An 18,628-nucleotide genomic window follows, 5' to 3' on the forward strand; every position below is an offset into this window, starting at 1 on the left:
TGCGTTTAATTTGTGCTGACATGTTTGCCCCCATTGCGTTTATTTTGTGCTGACATGTTGCCCTTCAATGCGTTTATTTTGTACTGACATGTTTGCCCGCAATGCGTTTATTTTGTACTGACATGTTTGCCTGCAATGCGTTTATTTTGTACTGACATGTTTGCCCGCAATGCGTTTATTTTGTGCTGACATGTTGCCCGCAATGCGTTTATTTTGTGCTGACATGTTGCCCGCAATGCGTTTATTTTGTGCTAACATGTTTGCCCCCATAACGTTCATTTTGTGCTGAAATGTTGCCCGCAATGCGTTTATTTTGTGCTGACATGTTTGCCCCCATTGCATTCATTTTGTGCTGATATATTGCCCGCAATGCGTTTATTTTGTGCTGAATTAAATGTTGCCCGCATTGCGTTTATTTTGTGCTGATATGTTGCCTGCAATACGTTTATTTTGTGCTGACATGTTGCCCATTGCGTTTATTTTGTGGTGTCCGGGGTAACTGTTACTGCATTTATTATTTAATGGTCATAGTTGGCTATGTTTGCTGCTTTGGGGTTACGGTATACTATTAAATAGCATCACACAGTTTCTGCAGACCCATGATGCGAATCCTCGTTTGACCACATCACGGCGTAAACACTGCTTTCTTATGCCTCACTGTTATATCATTAGGTTAGCTCCGCCCATATAATGTCATGGCCACGCCCATTTGTCGGCGCGGCGCAGGCATCACGTTAGTTGGCGCAGCAGTCCCCCATTTTTTGGGGCGCCGCGCGCGCCGCCCTGTCCCAGGTTGAGCCTACAAAAATCTAGTCACTCTATCTAATGTCCTATCATATTATTCACACAAACACACTTTGAAAATCCCGGGTAGTTTCCTTGCTGTTTGCCCCTCTCTGTGGTATTATTGTGGCTAACCAAGTCACTGTCTAGTAGTAGTGTCTGATTCCGTTTCATACAATCTTGATTTCCCCTTGTAATACTAGCAGACACTATGGCCTGGGGCTGCCTGTCTGTGTATTCTCTAAACGTTAGCTTTCGCATCCATACTGGCTGATCCCATAATTTGTCTTTCCCTCTCGCAAGGCGAGGCTGCTACTGCTGCTGCTGTCACAGCTCGGAGGCTGCAGCCCTCACCCCGCATGCGCGCCGCACTCGCTCATTTCCGTACAGTGTCGTCGCGCGGCTCGCCTAGCACTCGGCAGTTTCCGTCCTATCGGGCAGCGCCATTTTGTTTGTGTGAGCGTCTGAGCGAACGGCGGAGGTTGTGTGCAGATCGGATACCGTACGGATAGAGTGGCGCGGCCATGGACGGGTATGTATCGCACGGTGCGTGGCGGGTGATAGCTGGGATAGCGGCAGGGGGCGGGTAAGCTGGCGCGGGGGGCGCTGTATGGTTACCTCCCGCCATGGCGGGAACTGACAGCATGCTCCATTCACCTGGGCGCTGCTGTGTGCCCGGGCTGTGTGCGGGCGAAGGCTGCACAGAGGCCTCCATGTGACCCGTCAGCCTAGCTGGGGGAATGGAGAGAGTGGGGCCTCCGTCCTCTCACCTGAGCTACGTCACCCTCCTTGCCTGTGTGTGTGTATGCGGCCTGTCAGTGAGTGTGCAGTGCAGGTGCATGGAGCTGTCTGATGACAGGGCCTCTCCCCAGCCAGCCATTGTGTCTAATGTGTGTCTTATGATATACATCCGTCTGCACAGACACAATGGAGCTACATACATACACACTCTGTATGTAAACACTGTAAGAATGTATATGGAGATGATGGATCTATAGCAAATGGTTGCATTGATCTATTTATCACGTCTCACAAGATGTATGTGCATGACTGACTAGACTGCTCTCTTGCTATTGTGTCTCATTATATGCATCCCTCTATACATAAACACTGTCTCTCATTCTCTACCACTCCAAATCTCAAAAAAAAAAAAAAAAAAAAGCTTTCTTGGCAGGACCAAATACATTTAGCATTACCAAAACAAAAAAACACTAGCATGGGAAGGACACACACACACACACACACACACACACACACACACACACACACACACACACACACACACACACACGTAGTGGTTAGCACTCTCGTCTTGCAGTGCTGGGTCCACGGTTTGTATTCCAGGCAGGTCAACATCTGCAAGGAGTTTGTATGTTCTTCCCATGTCTGTGTGGGTTTCTCCTGGGCACTCTGGTTTCCTTCCACATCCAAAAAACACAGAGAAGTTAATTGGCTTCCCCCTAAATTGTGGCTGGATGGTGTAATGAATAAGGGCTCAGCCTCTGACACAGGAGACCTGGGTTCGAATCTCGGCTCTGCCTGTTCAGTAAGCCAGCACCTATTCAGTAGGAGACCTTAGGCAAGTCTCCCTAACACTGCTACTGCCTATAGAGCGCGTCCTAGTGGCTGCAGCTCTGGCGCTTTGAGTCCGCCAGGAGAAAAGTGCGATATAAATGTTATTTGTCTTGTCTAAATTGGCCCTAGACTAAAAGAAATGCACTACATGATACCATGATACATAGGTAAACATACAACTATTGTAGGGATTAGATTGTGAGCTCCTCTGAGGGACAGTTAGTGACAAGACTATAGTCTCTGTACAGCACTGCACAAGATATCGACGCTATACAAATACTAAATAATACACACACCATATATAATAAGTATATGCATGGATATTGTTGATTATATGCACAAGATGGCTTACATCTATGTATCGTCTTGACTGGATTTATCACCTGCCATTGTCTGATACACTTCCTTCTACTCTATACTCGCACACACTCTCTTTCTATAGTTTACTGCAAGTATACACATTGTGAATATTGATCTATATGCTAAAGGGTTGCCTAGATCTGTTATAATGTCTTAAGAGAAGCATGTGTATGTCTTGACTTATCCCCTGCCATTGTGTCTCGCTAACCATCCCCCCCCCCCCCCTTACTAGCTCAGTGGGACACACAATACAACAGCCATGATGTCCATATGTGTTTTCAGAATTCGTGTTGAATAGTGATGATCATATTATATAGGAAGTTGCATAGATCTAATCATCTGTCAGAAGATGCATGTTTATGATCAGGCCTTTCTTCAGCATACCATGACTTTGTGTATGCTAACACACACTCCCACTTTATAATTACTGGTACTACAATCAGCGGGGGCTAAACCAAAACTTTATAAAAGCGACTGTTTGACATCCTACTTAATTAAGTGAGCTTTTATGCTGGGAATACACCATGAGTTTTTTTCAGCAGCTAGATAGTTCGATAGATAATTTCCGACATGTCCGATCTTATTTTGAACGATTTTCTGATTGACTTTCTCATAGAAGTAAATGGAAATTGATCAGAAAAACGATTGGAAAATCAATCGGAAAGTAAATCTGCCAAGAAAACTCCTTGTGAATTCCTAGCATTAGTAAAGCTGTCATTGGATTCTATGTCTGATAGCCCTGTACAAAGTTCTGGTCATTTTAGTTTATAAAATACTGTAGTTGTGCAAATATGACCAGGTCTCTCATTTTATACATATATTTGCTTCCTTCGGAAACCACTGTGATAGTCATTCTTTAATGCACACTGGGCTGTTTCACCCCAAAAAGCACTAGCGATTTTGAAACAATTTTCCATAGCGTTTTTGCTTTTCTATATTTGTTACATAATCTCGATCACTCCAACAATGCTACATGCATTGCTTTTACGATTTTAATGATCGTCTGGTGTGAAATAGCCTATAGGATTTCATTATTCAAATGCTTTTTAAAACACTGATGATCATAAATGTACTTCAAAATAATTTTTGGTGTAATGATGGGCATACATGGAGTTTCTTTTCCTTATCAATCGAGCCGCTGATGGCCGACAGGTCCGATGACCTGCTGGATAGAGTCCCTGCTCCATCCCCGCCGGCGGGGAATCGAGCGCCGGCAGGGACGAGCGGGAATCGATCCATGCGGACGAGCGGGGACGCGGCGGGAGTAGATCCGGCGGCTAATCGGCCGCTGGATCGACCCGTGTATGCCCAGCATAAAACAGCTCATACACTTATCGGTCATAAAGTAGATTTGTATGAGCGGGCTGTTCCCTTGATATTGTGTGCCTACATTGGCAAATCTATACAATCCTTATTACTGCTGAGATCTAGCCGTACTTCTGTAGCTTTGTCTTTACATATTCACAAAAGTATACTTCATAGGTCTTCATGTATGATTTCACCTCTAGTTATTATACAGTATACATGTCATTGAATCATCTGAAAGATGATGCATGTTTATGACTAGGCCTCGTTCAAGCCATTGTTTCTTTTTACTGGCAAAGCAAATCTATCTGCGGTACTCACAAACTTTCACATGTCTCTTTTTATCACTTGGGATGAATTGCAAGTGAATGCGGCAAATCTAAATGCTGTTTGTTTTTTTGTGTGCAATAACTGGAATTATCCTTAAATCAGTAGGATCAGCCATACTATGCCAGGGAAAAAAACACATATATAAGTAGATAAATACTTGATCTACTTACATAACACATGTATTATACTGTCCACGTTTTGATTTCAGTGAATGTTATATAGTAAATGATGAGAATTCTGTACCTGGTGGGGGCCATGTCTTTTGCCCACAGTTAAGGCTAACTCGTGATGTCATTTCTGCCCTTTACTTTTTTTCTTGTCTCCTCCAATCGCTGAGTCGCCTCAGCCTTGCTTGTAAACACAAGTGAGTAGGGGATTAGGTTTCAGATAAGCAGCTGGCAGGGAAATAAAGGGAAGAGGAGGAATAGATTATAGATAAAAAGAACCCCCAGCATGCAATTCTTTGGCACGACTACTAAAGAACCAGTGCTCCTTAAGTATGTGATAACTCCAAATCATTGTGTGCATCTTTATCACTTAATACACTCAGACCAGTTGCTGTTGAAATTTGATTTTTATGGTGACGATACCGCTTTAAGCACACATGATGTCAGGCAACAGGCGGAGCGAGTGGCGTGGCCAAAGCAATCAGCCATTGCTTGGCTAAGTTGATCTGCCTGGCAGATCGCTAGCCAGACGGCGGTTGTTTGCCAGGGATACTGTACACACGCCAGATTATTGGCTGAGGCAGTCATTATCGGCCGTCTGGCGTGGGTACACAGCTTAAAGGACAACTGAGGTGGCATGATGAGATAGACGTGTATGTACAGTGCCTAGCACACAAATAACTAGGCCGTGTTCCTGTTTTTTTCTTTCTCCGGCTGAGAGAGATAAACATCAGGTATGCAAGTGATTTTCTGACCGGGTTGGACTAGGTCAGACTATAGCATAACCCTCACTGATAAGTAATTACCGCCATAAAACACTTTCCTGTCAGTAAATGACTTCTGAGAGGAGGAAAGAGATAAAAAGGGTCAATAAATCATAGCTTTTATCTCTGGCATATTTTCAATGAAGGCGTCATTGAGCAGAGACAATGAAACAGTTAAACTTAAAAACTAGATTTAAATATAATATAAAACTGTGAGATATCGGAAGTCATTTTTAGGAGGAGAAGGATAGATACAATTGTTTTTCTCATCAGTTTATTTTTACCTCGGATATCCTTAAAGGGCACTTTTTTCTTTTCAGGTACAATTTAATCATTCACTTTTGTACAAACTATGAGATAAGACAAAGGAGGGGTATGACCTGATTGAGTACAAACAAACCTTATTCAAAATGTAAACAAAACTTTATTTATATAATTTATCCAAAATATTAAAACATGAAAAATAAAAAATCCACCAGGCAACCCACCGCCCACATTAACCCAGCCCGTTTCACCCCAAGCCCCCCAAAAAAGGACTACCCACCCACAGCCACCAAATGCTCCTATGGGTCATGTGCACATGAACAATACTAATGGCTGCGCAGCCTCTAGTTGTGAACAAGAAGACTGTTCTTAATACGTAAGATTCAATGATGCTTTCGTTAATCTTGAAATGACCCTGAGAAAACTGGCAGGGAGAATCTGTTATTAATCTATAGAGTTCCACTGGAAAGCTCCACTCAAGTTAGTGCCTGCTGGCAAACTTCACAGCATCAAAAAAGGTCAGAAACAGATGATTTCTCCACATGACCGAGGGTTCCATGTACAACACAGTCTATGTACACATGCCAGCTCGACAGAGCAGAACGAGATCTTCATGTCTCCATGGCTTGAAAATCACCACAGGCATATATAACAATGTAGCATAGCAATATCTTTTTGCAGCAAGCACAGTGATGCAGGCCAATCAGACAGGGTAGCAAAGCAGGTAAAGTAGCAGTTCAGCGCATATCAATGCAGCATAGCATATGCAAGTCATATCATGGCAAGATGCATAGAGTGAAAGTTCATGCATGGGTAGCATTAGTAACGTTTCTGTACAGCCAAATGGTAGTTTGCTCCGTTAGTAGCAACACATGTGCCCTGTGGGCTCTTACTGTGTCCCCAGATGAGAAGTTCCAATGGCTTGTGGTGAGATATGAGCCGTTCAGCCAAGCGAGGAGATGTGGTGCTGCGAGGAGGGAAGCCGGGGGCCCGGCTAGACAGCGTGGGAGAGTGGGGATAGCATCACCGTGATGGAGGACGGCGTCCTCAATCGATTTCGCCGGCTCTCCCGGCTTCTTCAGGAGGCGTGTCCCTCCGTAAACGACGCTGCGGCTAAGCGCAAGCCGCCGGCTGCAGGATACGGCATCCCCCGTCCCCACCCCAGGGCCAACACAAGCGGGAGGGCGGGGCAGGCAGACAAGACGGGCGCGCCTGGGGCAGGCAGTCAAGACCCGGCGCGTCCGCCAAGCCCCGCCCCCCTGCACGCAGGCCCAGGGGAGGGAGCGGGGGACGCCAGAAAGCTGCCGGACCGAATGGCGGCAGCACAAAAGCAGCAAAGCGTCCAGCCCAAATGTAGGTTAACATTACATGTACTTATATGACAAGATCATTCATCCAGGTTAGAAAATAAAAATATATATGCAATACCGCCCAATGGCAGAGATTAATTGAAATTATACATGACAGTATGTATACCTCCGCTCCACAGTAGTGGCTAAATTAACCCCATCACATCGAGCGATGAGCGTGCAAAAGCACACACTCTCACTCAGATGGGGACATGCCTTTAATCAGCAGCTAAACATATCATAACATATTATAAAGAATTATATTATATATAACGCGGAGCACAGTGGGTAAAATGCCCCAGTGAAAAGCCTCAGGCCCCTAACCCCTGGACCTGCACTACAGACACAGACAGCAAAGAGGACAGCAACCATATCAAAAAATATATATAGACCCAATCACTGAAGTGGGAGAAAAGGGACATAACTAGTATTTTCTTTAAGGCCTGGTAATTTAGTTGCTTCAAGGTCAAAAATCCAAGGTGCTTCTTGTTGTAAAAGTAAACGATCCATATTATCACCCCTCACAGCATTGTGGACAGGGGAGGACTGGCCAGGGGGGAAGGGGGGAGATTTCCCCCCAGGCTGCCTCTCATTTAATGATTTAGGGCTGGTGCATAGCCTGTTGCATTCAGGTTATTGTATAAGGCAATATGAACCACTAGGTTGGCTGAGGGAAGTAAAAGCCCAATTAGCAATTAGAGGGCGGGAAAGTAAATATACACAGCATGATGCAGAGCAGAGGCTTGCCTGGAGGGTCTGTGGGAAAAAAACTGTCTGCTCTCTTACCTTCATAGCTCCCAACTTTCCCTCTTTTGAAGGGACAGTCCCTCTTTGGATATACAGTAAGTGTGTGTGGGGGGACCATTTGGGCTGAGGCTGCCATGAACATGGGCCTCTAGTTTGTTTTCCCCCCAGGCCAAAAGGTCCCAGTCCTCCCCTGATTGTGGATGCGATCCAAGCCAACAAAACGCAAACACTGAAACCTGGCTCCATGAGCAGACTTGAAAGGTCTCGCTACAGGGGTAAGATTACTTACATTTGTACTTTTAATACTTGCAATATGTTGCGAAATTCTTAAACTGAATTCATTTTTAGTTTTTCCCACATAAAACGCCCCACATGGGCAAAGTAGCAAATATACCACAAGGGTAGTGCTGCAATTAACAATGTGGGAAATGCCATTCACGACCATCTGGTAGGCGAATTGATCTGCCCACCTGAATGTATCGACTTACTGAACACCCACCACAGGTATATGTACCGGTGACCTTACAGTGTTTTATGCTGGCTTGGGGATCCACAAAATGGCTGCTGACCAGAAAATCCCGTAAAGATGGTGCTCTACGGAACGAAAAGAGGGGGGGTTCTTGTTACAATTGTGCTTAATTTGGTGTCATTGGTGAGAATGTGCCAATGTTTCTCCAAAATTTTGGAGACCTCTCGATGTTGCGCGGAGAATTTTGTGCAGAATCTCATGGCTTCCAATCTATTTCGGGCAGGGTGTCTACCTGTATCCAACAATGCGGTTCTATCACTTGCATCTGCTCTCTTATATGCCTTTGTAAGGATCTTATCTTTATAGCCCCTTTGTCTGAATCTTGACCTCAACTGCGCGGCCTCCCTCCGGAAAATAGTATCCTCAGAACAATTCCGTCGGACACATAAATACTGTCCGGTAGGAATTCCTCTAATAGTATGACTAGGATGAAAGCTTTCCGCTCTCAATAATGCATTTGTTGCAGTTTCTTTTCTGTATAAACGTGTAGAGATGAGGCCATCAGCCGAGATTAGAAGATCTAAAAATGGGACTTCCGCACAACTCATGTGCATAGTAAATTTAAGATTCCATGTAATTTTTTTAATAACCTCAATGAACTGGAGCAGAAGATCTCTACCGCCCGTCCAAAAAACCAAGATATCGTCGATGTACCTGTGCCAGGCCAAGGCGTGACACAGGTACATCGACAGGCCCTCATCAGAGAACAACTACCTCTCCCACGCCCCCCAGGTACAGGTTGGCATACGATGGAGCACAGGTTGTGCCCATCGCAGCCCCCTGCACCTGGAGGTGGTGGGTACCCTCAAGCAAAAAAATGTTATTTCTCAAAATAAAATCCAAGAGGGTCAGTAGAAACATGTTATGGGCCGTATTCTGTATACTCAATTCCCCAAGAAAAATCCTAACAGCCTCCACCCCAAAATCATGCGGTATGCATGAATATAGGGCCTCTACGTCTAAGGTCACAAGTAGCACACCAGAAGGGAGCTGAAGATTCTCCAAAATTTGTAATAGATACGACGAATCCCGGACATATGATGGCAATGCCCGAACATGTGGCTGCAGATGTCTGTCAACATAGACGCTAGCGCGTTCAGTCAGAGAACCCCAGACCCGATACAATCGGGCGTCCTGGGGGTTTCCTTAAAGGAATCGTCAGGCAAAAAAAAAAATTGAGTTTCACTTACCTGGGGCTTCTACCAGCCCCATGCAGCCATCCTGTGCCCTCGTAGTCACTGCTGCTCCAGTCCCCCGCTGGCAGCTAGTTTCGTGTTTGCCGACCTCAAGGTCAGAGTACATTTTTACACGTTGTTGGTGCAATGCGTAAAAATGTATGTGTTCATGTTCCTGCACCAGCGGAAATGCGTAAAGATGTACTCTGACCCCGAGGTCGGCAAAAACAAAACTAGCTGACGGAGGGGGACCAGAGCACCATTGAGTGACTACGAGGCACAGGATGGCTGCATGGGGCTGGTAGAAGCCCCAGGTAAGTGAAACTTTTTTTTTTTTTTTTGCATGACGATTCCTTTAAATCTTTATGGACTTTTGGAAGTGAATAGAATGTGGGCAAAATTGGATATAGTACTTTCAAAAAGGTCACTGTGTCTAAATCAATAACCGTGCGGGATAAAGCGTCGTCAATGATCGCAAATAACTCCCTCTGGCAGCGTGTGGCCCTCGACGAAGAGACCCTCGCATAACAACTTTGCTGGTTCAAAATGTCAAGACTCATCTCTCTATACAGTTCCACCTTCATAAGCACAGTGTTTCCCCCTTTATATGAGTGTTTAATAACCCATTTTTTATTGATCATTAATTCCGTGAGTGTACCACGCTCAACCCGATCCAGATTGTCATTATCTGACTTGTGACCCCTTAGTTTAGAAATATCCCTCTTTACCACCTCAATGAAGGTTCTCAGATTAGGGAAAATGGAAATAGGCGGAAATTTTTTGGAAGTATTACGTAGTCCAACTCATCCAAATTTGGGACGAAGTAAGATGCATACAGGTTTGTTTGTTCAGTTTGAGAACCAGCCACAGTATCACTTTGTAGCTCGTTTAAGGTTTGGAGGATAGTAAGATCCTCTTCTGACCACGGCTTCTCCAAGATATGTGAAGGAACTTTTCTTGACTTGTCACCATAGAGGGCCTGTAATAAAATCCGCCTTCCAAACAAATGCAGATCCACTATAGTATCAAAAACATTTGTTATACGTGGGACAAAAGCCCAAGCCTTTAGATAATAATGATAAATATTCATCAGGAATAATTTCCCCTGTCAAATTGATAACTTCTAGATCTGCATTTGGGGAGATAGCTCCTCCACGGTCCCCATCAGTCACCTTCCCGACCACCCGACCATTGGCTAAAAAAGCCGAGGTTGAGGATGAGAAAGGTGAGATGCCATCGGAGTCCTCCTGACATGATGAATCTGTATCTTTACGGATGTTTTCTTTTTCCTTGCCTTTTTTATTATTATTGCCTGGCTTGGGTGTGATCTGTCCAGTTTATGTCTCAGATTATATTGTTTGGAATTATCGATCCCGGAAGCAGAGCTATCCGAAATGGGAATACTACTACCAACCGATGAATCTGATTCCTCTGCAGCCTGAGGCTGCTTAGGAGGATCTCGCTTAGGGGATTTGGGTTTAATAGGAGGCCGTCTCCTTGGATTGCTCCACCTATAGGCGGAACCAATTTTGTATGCCGTTCTATCTCCTAGGACTTTTTGATCCCTATGTATCACCAATTTTTTGTTAAATTGGGTGGTATGTTTGTCTAATTCCTTACTACGAGTTTTATATAGTGGGTCCTTCTCAAATTCTTTTAAAGAGTCCGAGACCTTTTGGATCTCTTCCTCTATTGTTTTTAGATTCACTTTTGTATATAGCGATCTTAGCCCTGTGCAAAATTCTGGTTCAGCTCCTGCCTATTGCAGTTATTGAAGAAGAAAAACATACTGGTTCCTCCAACAAAACATAACATCTGTAGGTCAGAGTAATCTGAGGACAATTTTTTTTATATACTGCTGTTGCATAACTGAGAGATGCGTTTATATAATGTAAGAAAGGCTACATTCAAACTGACATGTTGTAGTGCATTGCTTCAGATAATATAACCGCTAAGCTAATGTGATGGAATTATGTTGTAATGGTACATTAACATTGGCGTGTTAGCTTTACAACAGAATCAGTTGGCATAATGCAAGGCATGCTGTGTGGTACTGGACTATGTGCACATTAAAGAGAATCTGTATTGTTAAAATCGCACAAAAGTAAACATACCAGTGCGTTAGGGGACATCTCCTATTACCCTCTGTCACAATTTCGCCACTCCTCGCCGCATTAAAAGTGGTTAAAAACAGTTTTAAAAAGTTTGTTTATAAACAAAACAGGAAGTAGGTTGATGTACAGTATATCCACACATAGAAAATACATCCATACACAAGCAGGCTGTATACACCCTTCCTTTTGAATCTCAAGAGATCATTTGTGTGTTTCTTTCCCCCTGTTCTCATGCACTGAAGTTTCAGGCTGCTCTTTTCTTCCTGCAAACGGCTTTGCCCTTGTCTGTAATTCCTCAGTATGTGAAAGCCCAGCCAGCTCAGAGGACGATTTAGCCAGCTTGTAAAAGATAAGAGAGAAGAGAGAAGCTGCTCTAATCTAAATAACACACAGGCAGTGTGCAGAGAGGGGCCTGGAAGGGGGAGTTCATAGCAGAACCACAACACTGAAGAACTTGGCAGCCTTCCAGACACAGGCCGACAAGTCTGACAGGGGAAAGATACATTGATTTATTACAGAGACAGTGATAGTAGAAAGTGCTGCAGTTAGCCAGAACACATTAGAATAGCTTTTTGAACTTGTAGGATGATAAAAAACAGGATGCAATTTTTGTTACGGAGTCTCTTTAAAGAGGAACTTCAGCCTAAACAAACATACTGTCATTAAGTTACATTAGGTATGTTAATTAAAATAGATAGGTAATATAATTTCTTACCAACCCTGTTTTGAAAGAACAGGCAAAAGGTTGTGATTTCATGGGGGCAGCCATCTTTTTGGTTGAAAGGAGGTGACAGGGAGCATGAGGCACAGTTCCAACTGTCCTGTATCCTGATCAACCCTACGCGCTAGGCTTCAAATCTCAAAAAACAATATCAGAACAATATCAGAAATCCCATCATGCTTTGCGCAGCATCAGGGGAATAATTCCCAGGCAGAATTCTTTGATCGGGGTGGAAATGAGCTTTTGTGCAGCTAAAAATTAGGCTTGGGTATGAAGTTTTGATGCTGTGAAACTGTTAAAGAAACCAAGTTTTTTTCAGTGCTCAGAGTAGATTTTTATTCTGGAGGTTCACTTTAACCACTCAACGACCGCCTAACGCCGATAGGCGTCGGCGGGTCGTTAGTGGTATAGCATGGAAACGGCCGCTCGATCGAGTGGCCTTTCCATGCTAGTTTATAGAGACTATTCATACAATACCGCGCCACAAAGTACACACAGTGATTACCAGTCCGTTCACAACAAACAGTTTATGGGATCGCTGCAGAAAAAAGTCCAATCACTGGGTCATATAATTCAATTATGCTGCTGCGCTCTCCAATCCTGAAACAAAAAACACACTCCACATAGGGCAATATTGTTTAAGTTTTGTGCCCCAATTTACACCAGTGTCTCGTGCTCCCCCGGTGTCACACGCTTATTCCTTGTCCCCTCTCACTAGATGCTCACCAGATTGTTACCACCTCAGTCTTTCAGGTGGATCTTAAGTCTGTCTATATCAATATATTCACTTGTTCCTGTAAATCAGAAAAAAACTCCACATAGAGTAGTACAGTTCAAAATAAGGCAGTTCAGGCAATCCCAGTGCTACATACACTCCAATCGTGCAACACCACCCGTTGATCGTGTTCCTGCACCAAATTACATGCCACACTGCTCACCAGATGCAGCCCACCTCTATGCACAGGTGGATATTGCGCTTTTTTACTCCAATAACTCCACACGATCCTCAGTGGTTCAAACACTCCTCTAACAAAGGCTTTCCATTTATTTTCACTAAAATTGTAGCTCAAAACATAAAAACATAAAAACAAAAACCGCATATAGCGTATTACTGATAACAATGCTCCAGTGCGCAGCCAAAATATTGCACTTACGCCTCCTGAAGCTTTATGCGCATATTGTACAGGTGGATGTCAATGCCCATCCGTCTGGCTCCCGGGTCCGCTCCGAGACTTCCGCGTCCTCCCGTTCCGCCTTCACGTTTGCCCGCAGGGTGTATCCTAATGCGCTTCCTTGTTGACCAACAAGGGTCAACAAGGAAGCGCATTAGGATACACCCTGCGGGCAAACGTGAAGGCGGAACGGGAGGACGCGGAAGTCTCGGAGCGGACCCGGGAGCCAGACGGATGGGCATTGACATCCACCTGTACAATATGCGCATAAAGCTTCAGGAGGCGTAAGTGCAATATTTTGGCTGCGCACTGGAGCATTGTTATCAGTAATACGCTATATGCGGTTTTTGTTTTTATGTTTTTATGTTTTGAGCTACAATTTTAGTGAAAATAAATGGAAAGCCTTTGTTAGAGGAGTGTTTGAACCACTGAGGATCGTGTGGAGTTATTGAAGTAAAAAAGCGCAATATCCACCTGTGCATAGAGGTGGGCTGCATCTGGTGAGCAGTGTGGCATGTAATTTGGTGCAGGAACACGATCAACGGGTGGTGTTGCACGATTGGAGTGTATGTAGCACTGGGATTGCCTGAACTGCCTTATTTTGAACTGTACTACTCTATGTGGAGTTTTTTTCTGATTTACAGGAACAAGTGAATATATTGATATAGACAGACTTAAGATCCACCTGAAAGACTGTAGTTTATAGAGACTGCCTCCGTGAACAGTGTGCGAGCCGCCGATCGCGGTTCGCACGCATAATGTAAACATCCGGGGAAGAAATCCCCGCTGTTTACATCACACGCGCAGCAGCGCGACGTAGATCGGCGATCCCCGGCCTCTGATTGGCCGGGGATTGCCGTCATCTGATAGGCAGACGCCTATCCTATCAGGCACAGGACGGAATTCCGTCCTGTGCCGCTCAGAAAAAAAGGTAGAGGGAGGGTAAGCCAGGGAGCCCAGAAAATGCTGCGGAGGGGGGCTTTGAGGAGCCCCCCCCGCAAATCAGTAGTAGCCGGCGGCGATCAGACCCCCCCTGCAGGACATCCCCCTAGTGGGGAAAAAGGGGGGGAAGTCTGATCGCCCTGCCACATTCCTGATCGGTGCTGCGGGCTGTAGAGCCCACGCAGCCCCGATCAGTGCAAAATCCCCTGGTCCTTAAGTGGTTAAAGAGACTCTGAAGTGAGAATAAATCTCGCTTCAGAGCTCATGGTTAGCAGGGGCATGTGTCCCTTCACCCCCAACCCCCCCCCCCCCCCCCTGCAAAATCAACGACCAAATTGGTCGTAAATTTTGCTTTTCTGAAGGCAGGGCTAACGGCTGCAGCCCTGCCTCTCAGCGCGTCTGTCAGACGCGCATCGCCGCCTCTCCCCCACCCCTCTCAGTGAAGGAAGACTGAGAGGGGCGGGGGAGAGGCGGAGGTGCGCCTCTGATAGACGCGCGGGGGGCAGGGCTGCGGCGGTTAGCCCTGCCCCAATGCGGAAGCGCTCCCCCGCTGCACGGAGGGGATTTGGGGGATCAGGGACCCCCGTTAAGCCGCGGGATAGCGGCGTTTTAGCAGGGGCACACATGCCCCTGCTATCTATGAGGTCTGAAGCGAGATTTATTCTCGCTTCAGACTATCTTTAAGGGCTTATTTCCACTGCAGCCGCGGCCAATTGCCGATTCAGTCACGACTCCCGTTGGGCTTTGTAGCCGCAGCCTGAATCGCTATAGTAAGCCGAGCCATTAGGTTACAAAACTTAGCAGCTGAGTTGCAGTCAGTGTCTTTCTGCTGCATTGCCTCCCATGCTCTACAGCTGCTCATGTGAATTAGTGGCATTGTCACCATAGAAATCAAATTTCAGCAGCAACTAGTCTGAGTGTATTAAAGAGACACTGAAGCGAAAAAAATATATATGATATAATGAATTGGTTGTGTACTATGAATAATTACTAGAAGATTAGTAGCAAAGAAAATATTCTCATATTTTTATTTTCAGGTATATAGTGTTTTTTCTAACATTGCATCATTCTCTAATATGTGCAGATTACACAACACTCAGCATTCAAAATGATTCTTTCAGAGCAGTCTGTGAACTAATGACCTCTCCTTTGCCAGAGGAAAAGTAAATAGTTAACTAACAGTTGAGATAATAAAAGTCAGAAAACAGCCCTCTCCAGTAGAGATAATGGCTTTTTTGCATAGAGATAACTGGAGTTTCTTAACTCTTCCTGTACTGGAAACAATTAGACTGATGTATCTGTTCTTAAAGAGAACCCGAGGTGTGTTTAAAGAATGTTATCTGCATAGCGAGGCTGGATCTGCCTATACAGCCCAGCCTCTGTTGCTATCCCAAACCCCCCTAAGGTCCCCCTGCACTCTGCAATCCCCCATAAATCACAGCCATGCTGTGAGGCTGTGTTTACATCTGTAGTGTCAGTCTCAGCTGCTCCCCCGCCTCCTGCATAGCTCCGGTCCCTGCCCCCATCCCTTCCCTCCAATCAGCAGGGAGGGAAGGGATGCAGGCGGGGACTGGAGTTCTGCAGGAGGCGGGAAGAGCAGCAGACTGACACTCTAGAGATAAACACAGCCAGCTCTGACAAGCTGTTTGTCAGCAGCGTGGCTGTGATTTATGAGGGATTGCAGAGTGCAGGGGGACCTTAGGGGGGTTTGGGATAGCAACAGAGACTAGGCTGTATAGGCAGATCCAGCCTCTGTATGCAGATAACATTCTTCAAACCCACCTCGGGTTCTCTTTAATGTTTTATTTCTTAGCTGTACTACACATACAAATCATATCATAGTTTTTTTTCCGCTTCAGTGTCTCTTTAAGTGATAAAGATGCTAATCCTGCATTTAAAACTTTTTCTACGGTTATGATTTGGAGTTATCACATACCTTAGCAGCATTAGATTTGCGGGTTGGGTAGTTGATCACAGCTGATGCAATGCTTGCAGGTGGTTGCCTTACCTCCAGCCACTGGCAGACGTACAGGAATGACCGATAATAGATGGATCCACCAGTGTCTGCCATTTGTGTGAATTAACTCTGAATAACTGCTTCATTTGGTCAATTAATTTCCAAGCTGCCTAAAATTAGCATCAACTCAGGATTATTAGCATCTCATTTGCCATACCAATATTACTGTTATGGATTAGACTCAGTAAAGATAGTTGCAGATAAAGTATTTACTGGATGCAAAAGGGAAACATATCTAGTGATTTTGCATTTGAAAGACTGTGAAGATGTACATTAAGCTCCACAGAGCATGTATGTTCTTTAGCTAAAATAGAAGAGACCCTTATTCAGCTTCTTTTTTTCATAGGGGTGGGGGGATGTTAAAGTGAATGGCTAGGAAAAAAATCAGTCCAAATCGCTTCTTTCTAGGTACGTGTCAGGTTTGATTTAGGATTCTTTTATTCTTCAAATTGCATTTCCAATTTGCGATTTTTCACTAAATGCTAGCAACACAATAAGAAAAACGCAGCATGCAGGACTTTTTTTGATCCCATCAAAAATTGGATAGGCATTAAAATTGGAGTCAAATGTAGTGTAAATGTTCATGCAGGTAGTGCCCTGGCGGGGATTCTAACTGGGGACCCAGCGCTGCAAGGCGAGAGTGCTAACCACTACGCCACTGTACTGCACTAAAAGATGGATTGGATAGTGATAATCTAACGTTAGCTTTTTGCTGGTGGCAAACTTTTCTTTTGCTTTTTTATTATCAGATTTGATAGCGATTTATGTTTACAGCAGAGGTGTATATGCAGCATAAAACACAACCTGTCATGTCTGAGGATGGCAGCCATCGTGCTCAGATGTAACTCCATAGAGGGGCCCTCTCTTGAATGCCCATGGTGCAGGGGAGCAGCTGGTAAGCTGTGAATTCACTGCCTTGAGCATCCCTGGAAAAAGGGGACTTGCACTCTTTTAGCGTCTGTTTACTTTTCAGAAAACAGACTAAATTGGACAAGCTATTCTGAGCTTTTTATCATAAATATCAACTTGTTTTTATTAACGCTTGCTGTACTGGAAAACATAAGGGACTTCAGACAATTTCTTAGTAGAGCTTAGTAGTACATGTACCTATGTTTCTCATCATATCACGGTTCACTGTCCAATACTACCTGTTTCACAGTGGAGTTGAGAGCTGCAATTGATATATTGCACATGCGTGTGTTACAGCAGGATTAAAACATGGCTATGATTAAACAGACTCTGTACTCCCAAAAAAATAGCTCTTTTGGATTCTTACCTCGGGAGGGGGAAGCCTCAGGGTCCCAATGAGACTTCTCCGACCCCTGAAGCTGGCAGCATTCCAACGCTGGTCCCCCCGAAATTTCCCCCCGACAAGCTATATCCACCTTAACCCGAAGGAAGAGCATCTAGTGCACCTGCGCAGGATTATGGTAGCTAAATATTTACCTTGCCGCACTTTGGGGGACCCTGGCAGGCTAACGGAGGGTAACGAAGGGAATGGAGGGTGGAAGAAGCCTCTTAAGGATCCATAGGCTTCCCCCTCCTGAGGTAAGTACCCCCAGAGGGTTTTTTTTTTAGTTATAGGTTTTCTTTAAAGTGTACCAGAGCCCAGTAAAAGAAAAAGATTTATACATAGCTGGGGTTTCCTCCAGCCCCATCCGCTCCGATCGCTTCCACACTGCCATCCTCCGCTGTCTGCAGCTTCTGTACTGTGTCCTATCACTGCCCTCAGTCGGAGCCAGTCTACGCAGGGGAAGTGCGCTCTGCGACTGCTGGAGAGATCCGTAGAGGGCGCACTTCTCTTACGTTAGACTGGCTCTGACTGACGGAAGTGCGGGAACCTGATATCGGAGCTACAGACAGCGGAGGACGGCGGCGTGGAAGCGTTCGGAGCGGATAGGGCTGGAGGAAGCCCCAGCTATGTATTAATCTTTTTATATTACTGGCCTCTGGTTTGGACGGGGTTTGGCCCGAAACATATTCGCAATATGCTGTGATTGGATACGTCCGAAATAAATGATTGGACTGAGGCATTGTATGGATCCTCTTTACTTGTTGTATCATTGCCATTAGAACTGGCTATCCCTGGTCCAGCACTGCTCTCACTGGCGTGTAGCAGTTTTCCAGTTTTTTTTCGTAGGATTAAAACATGAATATAAAGCATGTATCGTGAAAGTTCCAGCTGTGAAAAAGGAAGTATCTGGAGGATGGAGCGCTGTGGTAAGAGCCGAACGTCTATCTCAGTAAGTTAAAGGACAACTGTAGTGAGAAGAATGAGGCTGCCATATTTTTCCTTTTAAACAATACCAGTTGC

At 45.0% G+C, this 18,628-nt stretch overlaps 1 protein-coding gene across 2 annotated transcripts in view; it reads left to right on the forward strand.

The window, feature by feature from the left end:
- The first annotated feature begins 1,195 nt into the window (after window positions 1-1,195).
- The window catches only part of PTBP2 (polypyrimidine tract binding protein 2), a 78,480-nt gene continuing 61,047 nt past the window's right edge, over window positions 1,196-18,628 (forward strand). The window contains exon 1 of one of the 2 annotated variants that reach the window (XM_068239756.1): window positions 1,196-1,315. In XM_068239756.1, coding sequence (XP_068095857.1) covers window positions 1,308-1,315 — 8 coding nt within the window. In that variant the 5' untranslated portion in view covers window positions 1,196-1,307. The remainder of the gene's footprint in view (window positions 1,316-18,628) is intronic. The other variant, XM_068239757.1, reaches the window with a different exon arrangement.

Source organism: Hyperolius riggenbachi, chromosome 6, assembly GCF_040937935.1.
Source record: "Hyperolius riggenbachi isolate aHypRig1 chromosome 6, aHypRig1.pri, whole genome shotgun sequence".
NCBI classification, from domain to species: domain Eukaryota; kingdom Metazoa; phylum Chordata; class Amphibia; order Anura; family Hyperoliidae; genus Hyperolius; species Hyperolius riggenbachi.